General features: G+C 40.4%; 1 protein-coding gene across 1 annotated transcript in view; it reads left to right on the top strand.

Moving 5' to 3' along the window:
- The window catches only part of MYOM2 (myomesin 2), a 102,639-nt gene extending 100,522 nt beyond the window's left edge, over window positions 1-2,117 (top strand). Inside the window, exon 37 of the mRNA XM_058177426.1 lies at window positions 1,007-2,117. Coding sequence (XP_058033409.1) covers window positions 1,007-1,315 — 309 coding nt within the window. The 3' untranslated portion in view covers window positions 1,316-2,117. The remainder of the gene's footprint in view (window positions 1-1,006) is intronic.
- Window positions 2,118-26,076: the final 23,959 nt, after the last annotated feature.

The raw sequence follows: 26,076 nt of genomic DNA, 5'->3' as shown, positions 1-26,076 counted from the left end.
GAGAATTTATATCAACTTAATAGCACATTATCAACCAATCCATAAATGATACATCCAATACAAGTCTATAATAGATGCTAACTGGAAGGTATATCTAATGCAAATTTATTTTTGAGGAATATGCTTGACACTTTTGCTATTGCACCTAAGACAAGAAGAAATTGTGAATAAATGCCCAATGATATGTCTAATAAACTGCAACGTGGAAACCAAAAGCACACACAAAAATATGTCTTCAACCAGTACCAGGGCAGAGTGAGGCTAATTTACAATGGCTTGAGTCTGAAATTAAATAAATGGAAGAAATTTTTCTCATCCTGTCTTGGATTCACTTATATATCAGGCATTGGACTGTGGAATGCCAGAAACAGGGCTGCACAAACAAGTGAAGCCCCATCTTCTGGATGCAGGCACCATGCAAAACCTTGCCCCCTCTGGTCCATGGAAAAACCTCTCTCCACGGTCCCTGATGCCCCAAAGATTGGGGCCATTGTTATATGTGCGATGGCTAACCTTTTTGCCATCGCGTGCCAAAGGCTGCAGGGGGTGGGGGTCGCGCGTGCATGTGCCCACACCTATAATCCTATGGTCCCACTGGAAGTTGGCAAATAGGCCGTTTCTGGCCTCCAGAGGGCCTCCGGGGGGGGGGGGGGGGGGGGCCATTTTTGCCCTCCCCAGACTCCTAGAAAAGCTCTGGAGCCAGGTGAGAGAGAAAAACGGGCCTCCCCCACCGGAGGCCCTCTGGAGGCAGGAAACAGCCTGTTTCCCTACTTCTGGTGGGCACAGCAGGCCTGAAAATCAGCTGGCCTGTGTGCACATGCGTGCCGGAGCTGAGCTCGCATGCCCACTGATATGGCTATATGTGCTACCTGTGGCACGCCTGACATAGGTTTGCCATCATGGTTATATACGTTCTGAAATTCTTCCCCTTCCCTAAACCTCCCAGTAATACCTCCCATTGTCAAAAGCCACTGCATAAGTTTTCTTTTTCTTCTTTTTCTTTTAGACCCTGAATCTGACTTGCACTGTGTTTGGTAGTCCTGATCCTGAGGTGATCTGGTTTAAGAATGACAGGGAACTTGAACTGAGCGATCATTACATAGCTAAACTGGAACAAGGGAAGCATGCCAGTTTGGTAATTAAGGGGGTGTCATCAGAAGACTCTGGAAAATACAGCATCAGTGTCAAGAACAAGTATGGGGGCGAGATAGTCGATGTCACTATCAGTGTGTATAAGCACGGGGAGGAGATACCTGACATTAAACCTCTCTCAGGTGATAGAAAAAGGGAGATATCTGCAAAGCCAGCTGAATAATCATAAATTACAAGAAATATGTTGGGAAACGAGTGTGCTTGATGAACAAAAGGCTTGAGAGAAGCTGTAGTTTTGTTTGTATAGTAGTTCTGCAATGGAAAACTGGCGATGTTTAGGAGACAGTTATGTGTTTTTTGTGAAGGCTACATCTTGGTATCTTTTTCTTATAATGCCATCTTATAATGCCCTCATAATTGGCAATGACATCACTCTGAATAGGAGTGTCTCATGGCTTGCCACTCATAAAAGACCATAATCACGGCAGCTGTCACGAGCTTCTACGTATTTCAACCATGGTTCTTTCTACCCATGAAACGCAATTCTCTGTCTTGCAAGCGGAAACCGGGAGCTGCTTAGCTATAGATCAGGAACACCACTTCTTAGTCTGAGCTGTGAATTCTCGTGGCTTTTTGTAAAACCCCGCTGAACTCAAAATGCTGCAGCGATGTAAAGGAATCGAGGGCTGCAGCTGCAAATAAATCAGAGTAGCTAAACACATGACCTTCTAAGTTATCCTTTGTGGCATTGCTTTTTTTTTTGTAATGCAAGCAAATCTTTAGCCATACCTTACAATCACCACAGACTCATTTAAACCATAAGATTCACAGTTGTTTGTTTCTCCCCCCCCCCCAGCTTTGTGCTAATAAAACTCTCCAAAAGTCACCTTGTGGTTCTCTCTGTGTACCAAATGACTCTTAACTTAGTTGTGTTTCCTCCCTTTGCATGTTTAATTATGTTCTGTTGCAGCTTCACAGCTGGCAGAAGGCAGACTATGGATTCACAATAAAACAAGTGAATGATGGATACTCAGAGTCACTCCATTTTACTTAGCCACATTATTTTTCTCTTTTTATAGTGTGTCCAACAAGAAGTTAGAAATTAGGAACTGGTACTTGGTAGCAGCCTAGGGCAGCGGTTCTCAACCTGTGGGTCGCAACCCCGTTGGGGGTCGAATGACAATTTGCCAGGGGTCGCCTAAAACCATCAGAAATATGGGAAGTATACTTGCGAGTCGAAGAATCGCGCTCCAATGGTTGACTCCACAAGTCAACTGCAGGCTCTTCAAATCGCTAGCCGAATTTGGCTTCAGGCGCGATGAATTAAAAAAGAGAGAAATCTTTGCTCTGATGTCTCCCTTTCAAGCCAGCTGCAATCATTCTCAATCGCTAGCCTAATCTGGCTTCAGGCGCGCTAAACTTAATAGGGGAGGAGTCTCTGCTTTAATGCCTCCGTCCTCAAGGCAATCGCAAGCAGTTCAGATCGCTAGTCAATACGGCTTCAGGTGCGATAAATTCAAAACGAAAATAATTTTACGGTTGGGGTCGCCACATCATGGGGATTTGTATTAAAGGGGTCGCAGCACTATAAAGGTTGAGAACCACTGGCCTAGGGTGTTGCAATATTGCAGGCTAATCCTGCCGACTGCCAGCAGTTCGATCTCGACCAGCTCAAGATTGACTCAGCCTTCCAACCTTCTGAGATGAGTAAAATAAGGACCCAGATTGTTGGGGGGCAATATGCTGACTCCGTAAACCCCTTAGACAGGGCTGTAAAGTACTGTGAAGCAGTATATAAGTCTAAATGCTGTTGCTGTTATACTTGCAACCATAGGTGTCTTTGGGTGAGGTAGGCAGAAACCAATGATGTATGTTGTGGTGCAAACGGTACCCGTTATCTACTTAGGTGCAAAAGGATTGATCTTATGTCATGACATCACAACTCATCTTATCTTCACCTCTTTGGCATGACCATGGTTAGGAATTGACACCTTTGGTTTTTGTTTGGCTCTTCTTCAGGAAGTCAACTCCCTTTCTCCCTCTGCCTTTGTAGTCGGAGCAGAAATTTCACATTACTTTAGTGGGATTATTCATTAGTTTTGCATCAGGGAGTTAGACAAGGACTTTATTTATTTATTTATTTATTTATTTATTTATTTATTTATTTATTTATTTATTTATTTATTTATTTATTTATTTATTTATTTATTTATTTATTTATTTAATATCTCACACTTCTTAACCGCCCATCTCCTTCAGAGGTGAAATTATATTCTTCCATAGGGGGTAGTCTTTGAATGGATACTTTCATATGTTTGTGTATGGCCACAGCTGGCCCAATACATTTTAAAGTTTGAAGCAAAAAATAAAATGGGTTCCTTAACATTCCACCTACAGGAAGCATAGTTTATTCTTATTCCAATATCCCCCTCCTCTGCCTTATTTGAGGAAAGGAGACAAATTTAGGAGATGCAGGGCACCTGTCCAGATCATATAGCTTTGTCCTATAATAGAACTGCTTTGAGGCGAGATGAGTGGCAAATAAATCAGATAGATACAGATATATAGGTAGGTAGCTAGGTAGATGATAGATAGATAGATAGATGATAGATAGATAGATAGATAGATAGATAGATAGATAGATGGATGTAGATAAATGATCAGGGATCCCCAACTTTTCTGGCTTTGTGGACAGGTGGCAGTGGCGGCAGTGGGATGAGAGAGAGGGGATGGTTCCATGCAAGTAGGTGAGCACACTTGAATAAATAATAATGGAGCCAGTTAGTTTGTTTCATAACATAACATAACATAACATCAGAGTTGGAAGGGACCTTGGAGGCCTTCTAATCCAACCCCCTGCCCAGGCAGGAAACCCTACACCATCTCAGTCAGATGGTTATCCAACATTTTCTTAAAAATTTCCAGTGTTGGAGCATTCACAACTTCTGAAGGCAAGTCGTTCCCCTTATTAATTGTTCTAACTGTCAGGAAATTTCTCCTTAGTTCTAAGTTGCTTCTTTCCTTGATCAGTTTCCACCCATTGCTTCTTGTTCTACCCTCAGGTGCTCTGGAGAACAGCCCAACTCCCACTTCTCTGTGGCAGCCCCTGAGATATTGGAACACTGCTATCATGTCTCCCCTAGTCCTTCTTTTTGTTAAACTAGACATACCCAGTTCCTGCAACCGTTCTTCATATGTTTTATCCTCCAGTCCCCTAATCATCTTTGTTGCTCTTCTCTGCACTCTTTCTAGAGTCTCAACATCTTTTTTACATCGTGGCGACCAAAACTGGATGCAATATTCCAAGTGTGGCCTTACCAAGGCATTATAAAGTGGTACTAGCACTTCACGTGATCTTGATTCTATCCCTCTGTTTATGCAGCCCAGAACTGTGTTGGCTTTTTTAACAGCTGCTGCACACTGCTGGCTCATATCTAGATGGTTATCCACTAGGACTCCAAGATCCCTCTCACAGGTACTACTATTGAGTTTATTTGTTTATTTATTTCCTTATTTATTTATTGAATTTATATTGCCGTACAAGGCGGCTTACAGAATATAAAACCCATATAAAACAATAAAACTAATAAAAGAAGAATCATATAATAAATTAATAAAATCACCCCTCACCCCCCACCCCGGTGACAGCACCTCACACCAGCCATTTAATAGGCTCCATCCCACTCTGAGTTCTCCAGGCCCACTGGCAGAACCAGGTCTTCAGCGCCTTCTGGAAGAATGATAGAGTGGGGGCCATTCTAATCTCTGGGGGGAATGATGTTCCAGAGAGAGGGAGTCACCACAGAGAAGACCCTTCTTCTGGGTCCCACCAGGTGTATCTCCCTAGGGGAGGGGACCCGTAACATTCCCTGCCTCCCCGCTCTGATGGGTTGGGTAGATGTGACTGGCAAGAGATGGACCCTCAGATAACCTGGTCCCAAGCCATGAAGGGCTTTAAAGGTGACAACCAGCACCTTGAATTGCACCCGGAAGCAAATTGGCAGCCAATGCAGTTCCCGCAGGAGAGATGATACATGTGCACACCAGGATCTGCACAAAACCATGCGGGCTGCTGCATTTTTCACCAACTGGAGCTTCTGGATACTCTTCAAGGGCAGCCCCATGTAGAGCATGTTGCACTAGTCAAGACAAAAAGTGAATAGGGTATGAATGACTGTGAGTAGGGATTGTTGGTCCAGGAAAGGGAAGGGCCTAACTGGAGCACAATCTGCAGTTGCGCAAAGGGCCTCCTGGCCATGACCACCACCTGCTCTTTGGTGTAGTTGTGGAGATGCTGGTCTAGGAACCAGGAGACTGTGAATTCTAGTCCCACCTTAAGCATGAAAGCTAGCTGAATGCCTTTATCACATCCCAACTCACCTCGCAGGATTGTGGTTGTGGGGAAAATAGGAAGAGGAAGGAGTATTAGGTATGTTCGCCACCTTGAGTTACTTATATAATAATAAAGATAGAATTAAAAAAAAATCAATTAAACAAGGAAGCAAACTGGATTAAACTCTCCTTTAGTGTTTCTCAACCTCAGCAACTTTTAGATCTGTGGACTTCAACTCCCAGAGTTCCCGATGCTGACTGTATGGAGTTGAAGTCCTCAAATCCTAAAGTTACTGAGGTTGAGAAACACTGATCTAAGCAGGCTTGTCAAACTGGCAGGCCCATGGGCTGGAACACGTCACTTGCAGGCCACGCCCACCCGAGGTCCGGAAAGGCAAAACACGTCGCAATATGTCACGACCCGGCCCATGACATGATCGAGTTTGACACCTGTGATCTAAAGCAGGGATCTCCAACCTTGGTCCCTTTAAGACTTGTGGACTTCAACTCCCAGAGTCCCTCAGCCAGCAAAGCTGGCTGAGGAACTCTGGGAGTTGAAGTCCACAAGTCTTAAAGGGACCAAGGTTGGAGATCCCTGATCTAAAGTACTCCAGATTCACTGATTATTTCTTTCAGCAAACACACCCACATACGTGGAGGGAGTGAGGTGGGCAGAAAAACAGAAACTCCAATTATTATTTTGCATTCTGGTAGCCTTTGAGAAGTATCCTTGGGCCCTGAAGACAAGGTTAAACTCATCTTGACTATGCTGTTAGCTAGCCCGTTTCAGCTAACTAAGCTTCAGCCATTCTGTTTCAGCTATGAGGGAAAGAATTTATGATGACATTTAATCTTTTGCTGAAGTAAAGAAATTAGTACATACTGGAATGCTATTTTCAAAAGGTTGAAGATTTTGATAATAGCCACTTAGATTCTCCTCTCCACCCACACCTTAGAATTCAGGGAAACTACTTTATTTGAATTTTCTTTCAGGTTTGTGAAAAGAGAAGGCATACCGTAATAGCCTGATTGCAGGTAGTCCTCGACTTACAACGGCTTGTTTAGGGACTGTTTGAAGTTAACAACGGGACTGAAAAAAAGTGTCTTGTGACCATTTTTCACACTTACGACCATTTTAGCATCCCCACTCATGGTCATGTGATCGGAAATTAGGAGGAGAAATTTTGGGCTCAGTTGTGATTGTAAGTGGAGGACTACCTGTAGTCTCTAGTTGTATATTAAATGTGGGTGTTTTTTTCTCCCCTATTACTATACATTAAAAACAGGCAACATGGCAACCAAAATGAACAAAATGTTTGGAATTTAGGAAACACGTCAGACGTGGCATTCAGCCGGTTTGGGCAAACCAGTAGCAGAGATCGCGGGTGGGCCTGCCTAACTGCCCACCCCGCCCCGGTGTTATGCTGTCCTATTTAGCCACATTTTTGAGGCTGGACGCATGCACGGAAGATGCGCACACGGGCAAAGCACATGCGCAGAAGGCCAGGTATGCACGGAAGGTACACATGTGCGGCAAACTGATGATAAAATATGTGGACCCCACCTCTGAAACACGTGGTTCGATATGACTGAAGTGGATAAAATCATGCACAGCATGGACAAAATGGACAAGGAGGAAAATGGTAAAATATGAGGCCAGCCACTGAAGGTAATGATCTAGCACAGACCAAAGCAGGCATTTCTGCAACAGCCTATGGATAATCTACGAGTTTATTATCCTAGGTTTTTGTCTGTAACCTCAATTCATGGAGGACATGTGAACTGCTATTTGGTGTGCTTTCAAATAACAATTGCAAAGAAACCATGGCAAGAAGAGGCACAGAGAGTCCTTGACTTACAACCATTCATTTAGTGACCAGAGTTTACAATAGCACTGAAAAAAAGTGACTTATAACCATTGTTCACATGTACGACCATTGCAGCATTCTCTGTGGTCATGTGATCAGAATTCAGATGCTTGGTAACTGGCATGTGTTTATGACGGTTCAGGGTCCCGGGGTTACCAGATCAACTTTTGCCACCTTCTGATAAGCAAAGCGAATGGGGAAGCCAGATTCATTTAACAACCGTGTTATTAACTTAACAACTGTGGTGATTCGCTTAACAATCTTACTTTTCTATGGCAAGAAAAGTTGTCAAATGGTGTGAAAACTCACTTAACAAATGCCTCACTTAGCAACAGAAATCTTGGGCTCAACTGTGGTCGTAAGTTGAGAACTATCTGTATATTTCACAAGCATCCCGTGGTAGGAATTCAGTGCAAAGGTGAAGAGATCCATTGGCAGACTTTGAATCTGTCATTCTCTCTCTGTCCAGCTTCACACGAACATAGAACTGCTGTGGTGGGGAAATAGGTGGAAGGAATCTGTTATAATTGCCTTAAGCTCCTGAATGAAAAGCCAGATCAGAATTGAATAAATCCAGAAATAAAATACGGGACTAAGGTGAATGTTGGCCTGATCCAGCCAGGCTAATCCTATACTTTTTGCATTTAAAATTATAATTTAGCCTTGACTTTTGCCAATCCATCCAACTAGACTGATGCACCTAACCACTTATTTATTTATTTATTTTATTTAATCGTATTTATATACCGCCCTATCTCCCAAGGGACTCAGGGCGGTTTACAGGCATTAAAAACAAATAAATACAATATAGATACAATATAAAAACATTTAAAAAACTTATTCTAACGCCCGTCAAATTAAAAGTTAAAAATATAAAAATAAAACCCAGTTTAAAACCTAAGATTTAAAAACTAGCTCAGTCCTGCACAATTAAGTGGCTGATTTTGAAATGTTAAGTAAAGCTGCACCCATTTGATATTTGGATGAGAGACTACCAGAAAATCATGGAGCTGTGCATTAGACCAGGGGTCTCCAACCTTGGTCCCTTTAAGACTTGTGGACTTCAACTCCCAGAGTTCCTTAGCCAGCTTTGCTGGTTGAGGGACTCTGGGAGTTGAAGTCCACAAGTCTTAAAGGGACCAAGGTTGGAGACCCCTGCACTAGACTGAGAAGTCAAATCCCAGAAAAGGCCAATGGCAAACTAGAGTAATGTTGCCAAGAAAAGAGCACAAATGATTTCCATCCAAAGTTGAGATTTATAGGAATTGGGCTTTATTTTTTATCTTTAGAGGTCACCAAGAGTGACACCCAACTTTTTGCATGCCAGCATAAAGCAGGGATCTCCAAACTTGGGAACTTTAAGACTTGTGGACTTCAACTCCCAGAATTCCTCAGCCAGCAATGAAGTCCAGAAATCCTAAAGATGCCCAGTCTGGGGACCCATGGCATATAGCTCTGGGCCTCCAGCTGTGCTCACTCCTTTGTGACAGGCATAAAGATTAGTAGTCAACTTCATTTTGTAGAAGGTAGAAAGAGGGAAGGGGGAGGGGGAAGAGGAGGTGGAGGAGAAGAAAGAAAGAAAGAAAGAAAGAAAGAAAGAAAGAAAGAAAGAAAGAAATCTTAGTTCGTAAAGGACGGGGTTTTTTTGTTTTTTTTATATAAAAATTTTTTATTTCCATTTTCCAACATCATATTTATGTACAATCTATTATCCATCATTAATCATTAATTTTTATTTATTGCTAATTCGGGCCTGCCCAACTGCCACTTCCTTTCTTTACAACCTCTCTCTACCCTCTACTACTTTCCCCTCCTTCATCTCCTTCACTTTACTACTTCCTCTCCTCCTTCTCCACTCCTCCCTTCTTCCACCCTTTCTAACCTTCTTATTCCACTCCTCCTTCTCAACTCTTTCCTACCTACTTTCTTCCCTCCTTCTACTCCTCTCTCCCTTTCTTTCTGAAATGGCAGTCAGGTAGCCCCAATATCATTTCAAATTTTAATTTCATATCTTCAATCATTACTGTACATTAATAACCAATCCATGTATCTTCCCCTCTCCCCTCCCTCCCCTCTCCTCCCCCCTTCCCCCCACCCGCCTGGACTTCCCAGAGCAAATACCGGGTATTATGACCTACAATCACAAGCTAAAATATACAAAATATACATAAACTCCCACCTCTCTCTAAAACTTTAAATCCCTTCACAATAAAAATAAAGAGATAAGAAAGAATAATAAGAAAGAAAAAAGAAAAGGAAGAATACCAATACAATCTTCCCTTCACATATTACTTCTTCTTACAGTCCATTTTTAAAATTAGTCCACCTTCTCAAATTCAAATTTTCTCCACTTGTATATTCCTTCAAATTTCATAAGTCCATTTCTTAAATTACAGTCCATCTTCTCGAGCTGAAATTTTCATCACTGATATATTTCTTCAACTGTCATAACATTTAATGTCCAATCTTCCAATATTACTCCGTCAGTCAAATATCATTACGAATAAAGTCTCTCAAATACAATATTTCCAACTTAACTTCATAACTTTTGCTGTTTATAAACTTATATCCAAAGCGTATCAACAAATAATCAAATAATCAAATAATCAACAAATAATCAAAACAAATAATCAAAGGAGGGTTTAATGGAGAAAATAAAGTGGATATTTCCAAAACTGGTGAATATGAGACCTCTAGATGGCACCGAAAGAACAAAGTTACAGAAGAAAGCTTCAGGAAAAACAGTCCAATTCTTTTCACTTCGGTCGTTTTGATGCAAACGTGTCATTTGGGAAATGGGAGATTATTAAAAGCATTATACTTCTGCCAGAAAATTATAGCTTCCAGGAGATGAGTAGTCTTTTGTTTTTATTTTTGACAAGGCGACTGGAGGATGACTTCACCCGGTGAAATGCAAAATGCTCTCTGTGAGGCATTACCTACCAGTTAGTCTTGTGAGGCTGTACTTTTCAGGGAAGATGGCTGTGAAGCAGCTCCCAATGCAGCCGTTGTAACTGGTCATAAGAAACAGAAATGTAAGCGATTGCTTTAAATGCCAAACTGTTCCAAAGGTGCTTTTACAAGAGGCAACTGGACTTTCTGGCTTTCTTTGAAGACGTTTCGCTTCTCATCCGAGAAGCTTCTTCAGCAGAGTTCTCTTTCGGCAGAGCTGAAGAAGCTTCTTGGATGAGAAGTGAAATGTCTTCAAAGAAAAAACAAGACAGTCCAGTTGCCTCTTGAAAAAAGCCCCTTTGGGACCACCACAGTGGTGAAATCCTCTGCGGATTGCCACCAGTTCACTGCCCGCGCATGCACGGTGCATGCCAAATTGGCACTGTATGAGCACATACACAGTTCTCACCAAAAGCACGCTGCGTGCTCATGCACAGTACATACCAAACACGTGCTTCACATGGAAAAAGAAGGCTTAACAAGGTAAGTAGAACAGCGAGGGGGGAAACAGCTGCGCTGTGTGATTTAGATTCGCTAGAAAGCAGGATTTCCTCTTTCTAGTGAATGTAAACCACGCGGCACAGCTGATCGTTGGAAATACTGGTTTGGAGGAACCGCTAGCAGTTCAATTTTCTTTTTACTAGTAGTAAAAAGCAATTCTAGTTTTTTAACTACCAGTTCTCCTGAACCGGTAGCTTTTTTTAAATTACCAGTTCACCTGAACTGGTAGTTTTTATCACTACCGGTTTGCTGAGAATCTCTGTAGACATTTACATGCCAAACTTGGAGACTTTATGCCAAACTTGGAGACTTTATGGACTTGGACTTGGAAGTACAGGTGGTCCTCAATTTACAGTCATTTACAGTCATTTGTCTAATGACCATTCAAATTTACAACTGCACTGAAAAAACAATGACTTACAACTGGTCCTCACACTTACAACTGTTGCAGCATCCCCACAATGTAATAAAAACTTGGGCACTTGGCAAAACCGACATTCATTTACAACAGTGGCGGCATCCTGAGGTCATATGATTGCCATTTGTCACCTTCCCAGCGTGGAGTATTTGCTGAGTAGCTTTCCTTTCACAGGAATCGTCAAGAATGTTCTTTTTTAAAAAAAGACAGAAAGAAAGAAAGAAATCCATTTACCATTTTAGTCACTGGTATGTGTGATTGCTATCTTGCCTGACCACTAAGTGCGGATGGTAAATTGATCTCTTCCACTGTCGGAAGATGGGAAGGAAAGGAGGGGTGGGGGAGAGAAAACAATGAGAAGGCAGCACTAGGTATTACAACTTGCCTCCAGAAGTTGTGAATGCTCCAACACTGGAAGTTTTTAAGAAGAGATTGGACGACCATTTGTCTGAAATAGTATAGGGTTTCCTGCCTAAGCAGAGGGTTGGACTAGAATAGGGGTCACCAACATTTCGGATCTCAGGGACTACTAAATTCATAATTTTAAATCCTGCGGACCACTAATATGATCTGCCTAATGACCAGCTGAGTGGTTGTGGCTAGGTGGTCATGTGACTGGGTGGGCGTGGCCAGCTCAATGTTACTCATGTTGAGGGGCACCTCGCCAGCCTCTACTTGCCCCTCTCCTCCCAGCCACTTCTCCCCTCTGCACTCTTTCTAGAGTCTCCACATCTTTTTTACATCGTGGCGACCAAAACTGAATGCAATATTCCAAGTGTGGCCTTACCAAGGTATTATAAAGTGGCACCCACCTCACATTTGGTGCGTGGTGTGCACTGCGCATGCATAGCCAGCAAACTGGTAGTAAACTGATTCGGATTTCAGCACAGGGTCAGAGGGAGAGATGAAACAAATTGCTTTCCATTATGTAATCACTGAGAGCCAGTTTGGTGTAGTGGTTAAGGCATCAGGTTAAAAACTGGGAGGCTGTGAGTTCTAGTCCCGTCTTGGGCACGAAACAAATTGGTTGACCTTGGGCCAGTCACTTTGTCTTAGCCCCAGGAAGGAGGCAATGGCAAACCACTTCTGAAAAGCTTTGTCAAGAAAACTGCAGGGACTTGTCTAGGCAGGGTCCAGGAATAAGACAGGATTGAACAGAAGGGGAAAAAAAAAACGTAATCGCTAGGTCTAATTAGGTAAGGTTCTTTCTGACTTTTGCACGTGTAAGGAGATGTTTAAAAGGCTTTGCGGTTAAAGACTTCACTGTGTTGTATCCACAGAGCAGTTTAAAATGATGATATTGGTATTCTTTATTTCTGTAAACTTCAAAGAGGGCAAGGCACTATTACATAAAAAGAGAGCAAACCCTGCTCTCCACTTGTACTGAGGATGTAATCTAGTTTGAAAATGAAATGTCAGCAAGAAGACAATGAAGCTCAGAAAGCATGAAGGACCCCACACTTCAGTCCTGAGATACAAATATTCTCTTCTATTGGGACTTCAAATTTAGATGCATTTATATCAGATTTCTTCAGGCTGTAATCCTAAAGTTCCTGGACTTGGATAATACCAAGCAGAAGAAGGCTGATCTATACCTAAGAAAATATATAGGCCAACACTGTAATTCCCTTCCCTTCCCTTCCCTTCCCTCCCTCCCTTCCCTCCCTTCCCTTCCCTTCCCTTCCCTTCCCTTCCCTTTCCTTTCCACTCCTCTCCTCTAAATCTCAAGATAACACAACATGTCCAAATTATGAAATGGACTATAACTGAATTTGCCAGGTCTTATCAAAGAAAATAAACCCTCATAATAAAGCTTTCACTTATACCTATATTGGTTTTCTGGTCACAAAAATATCTTTCCAAGGAACCCTCTTGATTAGATGTGTGGGATCATTTTCTTGCTACAATGCGCCAGACAAAACAATGATATGATATACAGCTTTAATGACATGCTTTTATCTTTAGGCTGCAAACTCATAAATAAAACCCTCTTTCTATTGTGCTGCCCTTTCTATTCTTCCAGCATTTGTTGGCATGACTACAGAACAAATTACTTTGCACTAATTAGCATAATTATCAATGTTGGTGTGGGTCAGACATCTTGAATTGGAAAACATCTGATTGAAGCTGCTTCTTTTCAGGTCAATGCAAATGAAAAACTTTCCCACCGTAGAGAGACAAGGGTAGGTGTATGGTAGCTGAGATTCAACATTGCTCAGGGAAGCCACCCACGATGTCTTTTGGGTGTTAGATTTAGAATGGAATAGGCAACTTATAGCCAGGTTTTCCTCTATTAGAAGACCTTGAAGGTCCTTTTCAGCTCTGTTATTCAGTTATGCTGTATTCTTCATGGAGTTTTCAAATATCACATGGCTGATTTTTAGCTACACAGTATTGCAAAATAGCAATGCGACTTCCTTCTGAAGCTTGGCAGGAAACAATGCATTGATTTCTGGGGAAAAAAAAACCTCCTGTGGATGAGGAAAAAAAAGGGTCACCAAATCCAAAATATCATCTTGCTTTTCACCCATGCCACCATTTTACCACTAAGCTTGCCCACTGAAGCCATTGGAAAAAATAAAATAAAAGAGCCAGCTTCGTTATGTGGTAAAAATGTTGGACCAGGAATGGAAGACTCAGGCCTTTCTCCAATGCTTCATCTCAAGTAAAATCAACACTTGTTTTTAATAGGAATACACACTGATTTTGAGGTTGTGGAGAGAGGGTAGAGAAAATGCTGTAAAAAAACCCAATGACAATTGTTCCTAAATTCCTATGCTTATACAGTTAAGGAGCTGATGTGTTGAAGGGGGACCTGAATTCTTCCTGCTTCTTCCTGCTTCAACTTATTCTCCAAGCACCTGAAGGCAGAACAAGGAGCAATGGATGGAAACTAATCAAAGAGAGAACCAACCTAGAAATAAGGAGAAATTTCCTGTCAGTGAGAACAATCACTCATTGGAATGGCTTGCCTTCAGAAGCTGTGGGAGCTCCAGCATGTGAGGTTTTTAAAAAGAGATTGGACAACTATTTGTCTGAAATGGGATGGACTAGAAGACCTGCAATGTCCCTTCCAATTATGTTATTCTGTATTCTTTTTCTCATGTTTGTCCCAGCTTACAATGTCCAGCAAGATTGCAAAACAATGACTAGCTCTCAGGAAAAGCAATCACGTCAGTTCCACTCCTCCTTTATATTTTCTCGACAAATGTCCAGGTGACTCACATTTTAGTTCTTTTATTTTACAACCCTATTCTCCTTTCTACTTGTGGGTCAGAGCTCAGTTGTCAAACTTCCTTTAATGATATGTTCTGAAGAGAGAATCGCAGCATGGGGAGGGAATCAAGAAAAGGGGTGAAAGCCAAAAAACCTTTATTTATTCTGCTTTACAGTCTGTTTTTTTTTAAAGCAAAGATTTGTGACCAAATTTCTAAACTTATTTAATCTTAATGATCTGCAGAAGACCATCAGATTAGAATCTTGGGCCTCACGGTACTTAGATTAAGCCGTTCAGCAAGATGGCCCAGCAGTCCTCTTTCTAAAATTTTAAGACAAAAATGTACATAGTAAATTCAATAATTTTGAACTGTGGAGCCTTCTTTTCTAGCACTTCCTAGAACAGCCCTGTAAACATTCTTCCCTCAAACAAGTGCCCAACTTCCATTTTATTGTTCCAGTGGATGCATCTAGGATTAGATTTTAGGAGGTCTTCAACTTTAGAGGCTGTTGTTTCTTCCTAAATGTTAACAATTGCAACATTTAGAACGGAATGGTCCATGGGGTTGATTTTACAGCGCCATCATTGTTGCCATGTGTAGCCACGAAAATAAAACAAATGGATGATGGAACAAATTAATCCAGAGTTCTCACTTGAAGAACAAATCATCAGGGTAAAATGATCATGTTCTGAACACCTTAGGCAAAATCCCACCTTCTTTGAAAGTGGGAGGAAAGAGAAGAAGTGTATGACTAGTAGCAAGGTGGATGTGTAGGAAATGTCCAGGCTGAGCCGGAGGGCGGGGTCACGCAGGTCATCAATTTGGAGTCTCTGTGTTCCCACAAGAGATCTAAGTCCAGCACCCCTTGAAGTCTACTGTTTTGACTGCTAGTAGATCAGATTCTTGTCTATAGGTAGCATGGAATAAACTTGAAGTGATTTGAACTAAAATCCGGTTACGTGCGCCTGATAACATGATTGTAATTACAGTGGTGAAGAAGTTCACCATTGATAGATCTGAAAGCTCAAACTGGGGACATATCATCTTGGATAAAATCTATCATTGTGACTGGAAAGAATCAACGTTTACTAGATAGCAACCTGACCAATTGATTAATCAATCAACCACTGAAATCACATTTCTATTAATACATTTTTATGCAGTGACTATGCAAGAAACAGAATGATCACGGGATAGTGCTTGAATGATTAGGAATTCTTTCTCTAGTCTTTCTCTGCCTGACAGTTTATGTATAATATATATTTTTCTTGGGTCCATACAAGATTGTGGCCCTGTTGTATGTTAGCCACCGCTGAGCTGGAAAGTCTATCGACTAACAAATAGTACATATCATTTTTTTAAAAGAAAAGAAAGCCAAGTCTCTATTCTTAAGATTCTAATATTAAAAAAGACATATCCGAATAAGGAAAAAGGGAATGGAAAAACAGAGAACAAAAAACACACAGGCACCTTAAGTTTGCATCCTCCTAAGACTGATATTCTATCTTTCGACCAGTAGATGGCAGTCAAGATTATAAGGTTCTTTTAAGGACCGCTTGTGATACATTTTTAATATTGTACTGTAATCTTATCTGGAGCAGCTTGAATGGATACAGCTGGAAGGAAAAGGAATCAGATATTGTCACTGGCCTTGACGGCTGGGGCTCTTGGTTGTTATAATCCAACACATCTGGAAGGCACACGTTTGGTGCTGCTGTTCTCTTATTTTCGATTGCCAGTGGAAATGATGCAGCATATTTTTCTCTGAGAATTATCTGGTTCCATCAGTTCCTCTGAGACATCCTGCTTTCAATTCCATGTAATGATCCACCCATTATGATAAATATGTTGGCCAGCTGTTCTCTCCCCCCCCCACATTCCTTTGAATTGCCCTTCTGCTTTGCCTGGTGAAGCCCAAGAGCTAATTTTGCATTAATTGTGAAACCCTGATCCAAGAAAGTCCCTTCAGCAGTATCAAAGCCTATTCATCTGCAAAGAATGTTTTATCAAAAAGCCCAATGTTATTACAGAAATCTTCCTTCAGCAAAAACAGCTTCCTCCCTTCAGTTGTCTCCGTCTGATCACATTATCACATGTAGAAGCCGGCTGGCTGTTTAGATGTCTGTGTTTTGATGATAAGTATTATTTATTGTAGTGCAGTTTTCTGTCAGAGTGGTGTATGTTTTTGCGGCTTTCCAAGTGCATTTCAAGATCTTAACTTGCACCTTTATCTTCTAAGGATAATTGCTACAACAAACTTGCCAAAATTCATCTAGTAAAAGAGAATGGGAAGAAGCAATGACTGCATCTGGACACATCGGCTTCGAGAAAGCCAGCAATGAACTGCAAACTGGGAAGAAAAGGGAAGGACAAACCCTTCAGGAAGTGTTTGCTTTCTGTTTTTTTAAAAAAATCCATATTGTTTATGGCAGAGATATAAAACCCCTTAGGATCTGGCACAACTACAATTTACTGGAACAATATGGAGCTTCTGAAAGTTTATGCCAGCCTGCCTCTCTTTAAAACCTGATATACTGAACTGCAGTAGTTGTTTTAAGCAGGCAATTTGTGAAGTTTCAGCTAAGAAAAGATTTCTTTTTGGCCTGCTCTGGTATGGAAAATTTCTGAAGGCTCAAAACCCTTGGAGATTTCATTATGCCAAAATAGAATCACTAGTCCAAACACTGTAAGAGGGTTAGGAGCAGAATTTTTACAGCTAAGCAAAATGCTGCTCAGATTATTGTGGTGGAAGAGACTGAAGTTATCCTCCTCCTCAAACAAGTATGAGCTCCAATGACATAGGGAAGCTTGCCTTCCTTCCTTCCTTCCTTCCTTCCTTCCTTCCTTCCTTCCTTCCTTCCTTCCTTCCTTCCTTCCTTCCTTCCTTCCTTCTCCTTGAGAGGACTGAGAGATTGAGAGAACATACCCATGCTCATCCCCCAACTTGATAGATGCCATCGTCTCTCAGTGATTGCTCCACGAAACTTGACATTGGACAAACCAGCAAGTCACTAAACCAAAGAAAAGAAAGAAAAGAAAGAAAGAAAGAAAGAAAGAAAGAAAGAAAGAAACACACATTTAATACAGAAAAGGTAACAAAACGATTGCAGAGGAAGCACTGCAGTTCTCAAACATACTTATAATAACTGGTTTGGAATAACTACTTATATGGAGAGAGATATTTTTTTTCTCTTGAATTTAAAGAGTATAGCTTCTTATCACAATGTAAAAATTCTAACTTTTAGAATCGGTGTTTTCCTTCATCATCTCCTCTCTTCCCCTAAACAACTGATTTTATAAGCATATGCCTCTTTCAGGATAATAAAAGTCACAATAATGGATTTACTGCCCTTTGAGGAAACATAAGACTCTTGGTAGCTCTTACTGAAAAGGTCTGACAGAGACACTTCTCTGGAAAAAGGATTCTTTTATTCTCACTATTATTCACGATTAACATCCTAAGAACTTGAGTTTCAGTCTTTTCAGAAATTCAGCCTCTTTCCTTCAATTCTTCTCCCTGTCTCGCCTTTCTTTTTTTTTTCAAGGCTAACATGAACTGTGCATTTAGAAAACTTTTTTCCCCTTGTTTATAAAACTTCTTTCTTTACTCTATGAATCTGATAAAGTGAAAGGAAAACCACAAAGCTTATATGAAAACAAATTTGCTAAGGTATTTAATGTATGATGCTTTTAGCCTTCCTTCCTTCCTTCCTTCCTTCCTTCCTTCCTTCCTTCCTTCCTTCCTTCCTTCCTTCCTTCCTTCCTTCCTCCCTCCCTCCCTCCCTCCCTCCCTTCTCTTTAGTAAATTGGATATGAAAATAATTACCATCTTGAAAATCGATTAGGGTTCAAACATTTTTGTATCTTAGTAATAATCTAACATGTTCTGTTTTTTTAACCATACTTCCTATGTCTCCCATAGCTAAGAGCATGCACAAGTTTTCAGGATTCTGAAACTTAGAAGCCAGGAGAAGATACATCTGGTTTAGCATCTATACAACCAAGGAAGTTGCTTTTGAGGAGCAGCCTTTATGTTCCAAGCAGGGGTGTCTGGGGGGTGTAATGGGGAATTAAGAAGTTCAGACGGCAGCTATGACTGCATAATTGAAACTGCCTCTTTTTTATATGTATCACATACATTAAAGAGGGGCAGGAGTTCATCCACAGGGTCACAGCTGTCTTCTTGACTTCTTTAACCTTCCACCCAGAAATGTCCCTGGTTCCAAATTTGCTTTGGATTGACTCAGAACCAACCTTCCTTCCTTCCTTCCTTCCTTCCTTCCTTCCTTCCTTCCTTCCTTCCTTCCTTCCTTCCTTCCTTCCTTCCTTCCTTGACAATTATTATTGTTTCATGGAGGAATAATATTACATTTCTTATCAATATCAGGTATGTCAGTTTTTTTGTTTATGTTTTTCAATTGTGCCCAAAGATTTCTTAGTGATGTAACATTCCAGTGTTCTGAGATGGGCAGACACTATTATTTTTACCGACCCTATATGATACCACAGGTATTTCCCTCAGGGCTGATTTCTACAATCCGTACATTCAGAGGTTTCCTTTCCTCGAAGCTTGAACTCTTGGTGTTTTTCTCTTTGACAGGCTTAATATATTGGAATGGTTTCTCACCCGTGTTTGAAGTCTCTATACCCGTTGGAAAGAAATACAAAAAAGAAGAAATTCAAGAGAATTATATCTATGGCAAAACTGTTACATCTCACTTCGGGCCCAATTTTCTGTATCACACCATAGGAGACATACTAAATTACTTCAGATATTTTGTTTCAGGGTGGATTTTTTTAAAAGCTTGTTCTTGTATGAAAGTTGTACTCTATGACATTTTTATCCTTGAAACTGTATGCTGCTTGGTTGTTTAAGGTTTAAGATTTAGCACACCTTAATGAAGCTCAGACAAAAAAACCAAGTACAACTTTGTAACCCCCTTTATCTTCAGGTAGTCCTTGACTTACAACCATTTGGTTTTAGTGACTGTATCAAACTCCGATCCAGTGTTTGCCATATCTGGGGGAGGGACCCCAGCACAGGAGGTGGGTGGCGGGAAGAGCTTCGCTGGAGGCTACAAGTGGTGAGTGACATGGAGCCGGCTGATGAGCAGCTGATCCCGATGGACTACAAGCTGGCCAATGATCAGCTGATTGAGTCTACCAGCATCCCAGAGATCAGCTGATTGGGTCTGCCGGATGGTCAGCTGCTCCAGCGTGCAGAAGGGTATAGCTCCAGCCTTCAAAGGGCACTGGGAGGTGGAAGCTCCAAGCGCTAACTTTATTCCTGAGCTTTTGTTGATGGAACTCACTGTGTGCTGAGAATGCAGTCTAATAAACTATTTGGAACCCCGAGCAAGTGGTGTTCTAATTGTGGTTTAGGTCCAGAGCTCAGACCTCTGAGAGACTGTTCAAAGTTACAATGGCATTGAAAAAAGTGAGTTATGACCATTTTTCACATGATCGTTGCAACATCCCCATGGTCATGTGATCAAAATTCAGAGGCTTGTCAATGGACCTCTATTTATGACGGTTGCAATGTCCCAGGGTCATGTAATCATCTTTTGTGACCTTCTGACAAGTAAAGTCAATGGGGAAGCCAGAGTCACTTGTTAATCATGTTATTAACTTAACAACGGCAGTGATTACTTTAACAACTGGGATAAGAAAGGATGTAAAATGGGACACAAATCACTTCACGACTGTCTTACTTAGCAATGGAAATTTTGGGGTCAATTGTGGTTGGAGGGCAAGGACTACCTGCATTGATCCAATTAAAAGATGTGAGGTTGAAAAAATGAATGGAGCAGAAACCCATCCTGCAGATATTCTTTCAAAGTTGATGCAAGTGAACAACAACATTTTGCACATAAGCCCTGCCTACAGGAACTCCGAATTCTTCCACCCCTTGTTTCTGTGCAATTTTATCAGTAGCTTAGATATAGCAGGTCTGAGATCATCCTTGGTTCTGGAAAACACCAGTGGATTTGAACAAGTGGCATGCATTGAATGCAGATTATTTCCCGGCATCAAGCAAGGAAGATCTGCCTGTGAAGTCAACTATCAAGTAGGTAGCCTGATAGTTGCAGAATGAAAGATGCAGAATTATTGATTGATCTCATTGCTATAAATTTTCATGTTTTTATATCCTTTAGATTAACCTTACAGCACATATCCCAATGTAGCAATAGCAATAGCAATAGCACTTAGACTTATATACCACTCCATAGTACTTTACAGTCCTTTCTAAGAGGCAATATGTTTCTAAGAGTCAACATATTGCCCCCAACAATCTAGGTCTTCATTTTACTGATCGCAGAAGGATGGAACGCTAAGTCAACCTTAAGCCGGTCGGGATCAAACTCTTGGCAGTGGCTAGAATCAGTCTGCGAAACAGCATTCTAGCCACTGTGCCAAGAATCATACAAGAATTGACTGAATAATATTTTGAGGCAGGCAACAATGTATGTCTCTATTTAGAAACGACAGTTGCTGGTTATGACCAGTTGCTTATTCTTGTAATTTGGCAACAGGCACTGTTTTTTGTTTGTTTCATTAATAAAATTCGTAACACTCCTTTCCCAAATCCAGGAAAATAATCCAGCTTCATAGCACTAATGATGTTACCTAGTTTGGGTAATTAAATGTCTACAAGGAAACAACCAAGCTCTGACAGCACCAAGGACTCCTTATTTCAACCCTGAACTACAAATATTCTCCTTCATTGGTACCAGCCTCATTCCTTTGCATCTCTCAATATGCTTCCCAAATGTAAAACTAATATCAGCTGCCAAAGGGCTTATCCAGGCCTGTATTGGCTGAGAAATTACAACTGCCAGTTGAGGTTAACTTGGCCTATTTACAATGGAATCAGTAAAAATGCAGAATGCTAAAAATGGTTCAGCTGCTGACGTACGATGCTCTCCTGATGTTCCCCATTTTTTTTGCCAATCTACAGAAGAGTAAAAGAACTTGCCTTTCTAAATCATGATTTGTTAGCCTATATTTTTGCTTTTGCAGCAGCAGCTACATACTGAATTAATACTTCATCTTTTCTTAAATGGAAATGTTTAAAATGTCATTAAAATCGAGCTATGCATTTTTCATTTTGAGGGAGACACAAAGAGCTTGTTTTATTTCTCGGAAAGGACATAGAGATCAATTAGTCCAAGTCCAATTAATACTGGATTGTATCCCAGATGATTTATTCGGTTTAGAACTTGGCTTTAAACATACTGATAGCATGTGGCATAGAAAGTTTTTTTAAAAAAAAAAGTTCTTAAATTGCTGCTATCATCCTCCTAAATTAACGTTAATGTAGGAGTGTGGATGACGTTATGCCCAAAGCTTCTTAATAGTGAGTCAAACTGTTGATTTATCAGGAAAATTTAGTATATTCTGGAAGCTGCTTTTGTATAACCTTTTCAAGTCAAACTATTTCAGCTCCTTTATCCATGGAAAAACTGATTCTAGAAGTGTGGTAATGGACTAGATCTATCCCCTACTCCAAAACCACATAAATCCAAATATAAGACATAGATATAAATATTTATATTTGTGAATATGTGTAAATATAAAATTACAGACATATAAATAATGTATGTAATATGTATTTATTGAGACCAATAAGATTAAAACATACAGAAGCAAAACTGTAAAGCAATACCTAAGCCATTCAATCAATGCAATTCAGCAATGTATAAATGTATTCATTTTGAATCAACCTGAGCTCCTTTTTTTTATAATCAGAGGAACTTGGTAAACATCTTGACTTAATCAAAATATTCAACAAAGTCTCCTATGAGACTTTGGCAGTCCTTATTTGGCAACTGCCTTGTTTAGCAACTGGATGGAGGGGCAACAATGATGAAAAAAACAGCAACCTTCATGAGCAATTCTCCCATTTACATCCTTCGCAGATGTGTAAAGACAACATCATAAGCACAACACAGTTTCACTTAGCGACTGCTTTTCTTAACAACCAAGTTTGCCAGTCTCTAAATGAGGACTCCCCATTCTAGAAGTTGCTAATCTGATGGAAAGATGGTTGCACAAGCTTACACAGGGAGTGTGCATCAATAGCTCCAGGTCAAGATGAGTGTTGTGTAGTTTGAGTTGTTAACTTGTATATCACAGGGCTATTTTCCAGGTCTTGCTGTGTTTAACATATTTAAATAGAGCTTGACTGGGATGGGGGGGTGGGTAGAAAATACAGATTCTGTCTAATTTGCAGATGACAGAAAGAAAGGAGCAAGAGTTATATCTTAGAGGAGACTACCAAGATTCGGGAGTATCTTAACAAGCTGGAAAAATGAGCAGGAGCCAGTAAAATGCATTTCAAAAGAGTTGCAAAGCCTTTTATTGGAAACATTAAAGGCCTAAGTAGAGAATGGGAGGACCTACCTGGACAGCAAAAGATGCCACAAGGATTTCAGTATCTTGGGGGATAATGAGCTAAATAGGACAAAGCAGAGGGGTGCAGCTGCAAATAAAAAAAAGGTGGAATTATGGGCTGTGTCAAAAGAAGTTTAAAAAAGGTAAAGGAGTCCCTGCGGATTTTACTCTGTTAGTCGTTGCTGACTCTAGGGGGCAATGCTCATCTCCGTTTAAAGGCCACTGAACCAGCAGTGCCTGAAGACATTTTCGTGATCATGTGGCCAGCATGATGTCACGGAATGCTGTTACCTTGCCACCAAAGTGGTGCCTATTTATCTACTCACATTTATCTACTTGCTTGCTTTCCAACTGCTAAGTTGGCAGGAGCTGGGACAAGTAATGGGAGCTCACCCTGTCATGTGGCACTCGGGTCCCGAACCTGAGCTGCTGGCTTTCCAGCCAACAAGCCCAGCATCTTAACTGCTGAGCCACCGTGCTGCCCCACATCAAAAGAAGAATAGAAGGTTATTGACCAGATTAGCTACTTATTGTAAAAGAGCGAAAGTGAAAACAACTTATGCTAAAATAAAGGTGGCCTTCTTTGGCAGAAGCAGCACTAAATACAGATGGACAATCAGTGCTCAACAAATAGAGCAATGATTTAGAGTTGGTCAGAACTGTGCTTAGGTGTCATTGCATACCTACACTGCAAAGGGCTTGGTGAGTATGTATAAGTTGCAGATGGCTGAAGATGGGCCAATGCGCACACCTCCCAAATCTCAACTGTGTGTTGTGTGGAGGTATGCGTCCTGCATGCTGATTTGGTTGATCGACTTCCTGTTCTGTGCTTTGCTATTTCAGTGCCCTTAGCCAGAAAGTTAACGTTTGGAGAAACATAAATGGAACACCTATGCAACCCTCTTCAAACAATAGATGTTTCCTGGTATGTAGTGACAAAGAAATCTAATTTCAGGCTTTAGGCATCATCTTTCCTAAGTTTCTTATACAGAAAATGCATTTAGCTCTTTTAGCAATCGCTCAACACACACAGTGGGGCATGATTCTGAAGTTTTTCTAGTCTAAAGGAGGTCAGCTAATAGCCCCTTAAACTTAAAATATTCTAGGGCTATGTGATAGCCCAAATGTGTTAACAGAGGGCTTTGATATTTAGCTTGTTTTTGGGATTATTTGTGAACGGCTTTTTTTTTTACGGTAGGCAGATGATAGGTCAAATTGGTTGATTGATAATAGATTTCCAACTTGGTTAATCTGTTATTCTTCCTCTCTACTCTGCAGTGATAAGGCAAATAAAATACTGTATTTCAATTGGCCATTTAAAAAAATCTTGTTAGAAATCATCAGACAATTTTCTGTTGTTGACCGTATTATTGGTATGAAGTCATTCGGTTGTTTCCAACTTTTGATGGACCAATCAGTTGGCCAGGATAGCAATAGCAATAGCACTTAGACTTATATACCACTTCATAGTGCTTTTACAGCCCTCTCTAAGTGGTTTTTACAGAGTCAGCATCTTGACCCCAACAATCTGGGTCCTCATTTTACCAACCTCAGAAGGATGGAAGGCTGAGTCAAACTTGAGCCGGTGAGATTTAAACTGCCAAACTGCAGCTAGCAGTTAGCTGAAGTAGCCTGCTGTGCTGCACTCTAACCACTGGGCCTCTATCTGCAACTCATTCGTTGAGTGCTTGTAAGTTTCCACTTGTGTCATCAGTGATAAAATCTAGCCACTGTGCTTCTTGTAAACCTCTTTTCTGATTGCCTTTATTCTAACAAGTATCAGGTCTTCTCCAATGGTTCTTTCCTTAACATGGTTTGTCTAAAGTACCAAGGTTTTAGCTTCTTTTATTAGTACTTCCACTGGACCGTCTGGATTTATTTGTTTTCTCGTTTGTGGTTTTCCTTCAACTGATATTGAATGATTTGTTCTTCTTGTGCTCCAAGGAATTTTCAGCAATTTTCTCAAGCACCATAATTGAAAGACATCAATTTTTATTTTGTTTGGCCTTTTTGATGGTCCAACTTTCACAGTCATATATTATATCTCAGAAAATCATAATCTTGGCAATATTTACCTTTGTGATAATTGTGGTATTTTAATAATTTGTCTAGATTTAGACGGCGTACAAAGGTAATAAATATATGTTATTTGTGTATGTATTTATGAAGGTGATGTTTGAATATCATTTTACCACAGGTATCTACATCTTTAATTTTATTATTAAATTCATACTTGGAAATCTATGCTGAAGGAAAAAAAAAAGAAAATAAGTATATATAGCTTGGTGCTTAATTAATAGATGTCAGGTCATTTTAATAATAAAGAATCTGACAAAAAGAGGTTATGGTTTTGAACATTGTAAAACCGAGTTTGAAATGGAATTATTTACAAATGATGACCATATAATTGCTAAAACATCTATTGATATTTGGAACAGAACAATTAAAAGATGAATGATAAAGTGGGATAAAAGTTTTGGTTATTAGAGAGGGAACAATGGGAAACTATGTGGTTGAAAGGACTGAAATTTACACCATGTTGTAATCTCAGAGAGAAGTTTACAGAACAATGTACTGTTGTATGCCACAAGGGAATTTGCCTAAAATATATAAAGGCACTTCAAATACATGTTGGAAAAATGAAGAAGGGGAATTTTATTATAGATATGTAAATAAGAAAGAAAATTTTGGATTCAAATACATACACACAGATTCAGAAAGTTTTAAAGATTAATATATAATTGAGACCAGAGGTCTTTTTGATGGACACATAGTTGGAAAAAAGTCACGGAAAATTGTTTTTTTGCCTATGATAACTGCAGCAAGATTATTATATGCACCAAATTGGAAAGACTTGAATACCTTCAAGTATCATTTTCTTTTCACTTTCTACTTTTTATTAACGTATTTTTTGGAGTATAAGACACTCCGGACTATAAGAGTTACCTTTTTTGTTACCAAAAAATACCTTTTTTGGTGTGGAAAACAAGAAAAAGAAACCTGCCTTTGCTTCCCAGTAATTTTGCCTCCTTGCAGCAAACAGCAAAAAGCCTGCTTTACTTTCATTTTCATTTTCAGCATAGCTTGATTAGCATAAAAAAAAATCTGCTCCCAGCAATTTACCTCCTTGCAGCAGCAATAGGCAATAGCAATCCTTGCAGCCTGAAACAGCTGATAGTCAGGAGGCCGATCCAAGGAGAATCAACTTGTGCTAATTAGGCTGTGCTGAAGCTGAAATGGGCTGTTTCTTCTTGCTGCTTGCTGCAAGGAGGTAAATTGCTGAGAGGCAGAGGCCAAAGGG

Source organism: Ahaetulla prasina, chromosome 1, assembly GCF_028640845.1.
Source record: "Ahaetulla prasina isolate Xishuangbanna chromosome 1, ASM2864084v1, whole genome shotgun sequence".
NCBI classification, from domain to species: Eukaryota; Metazoa; Chordata; class Lepidosauria; order Squamata; family Colubridae; genus Ahaetulla; species Ahaetulla prasina.
This window is presented reverse-complemented; position numbering and strand designations above follow the sequence as displayed.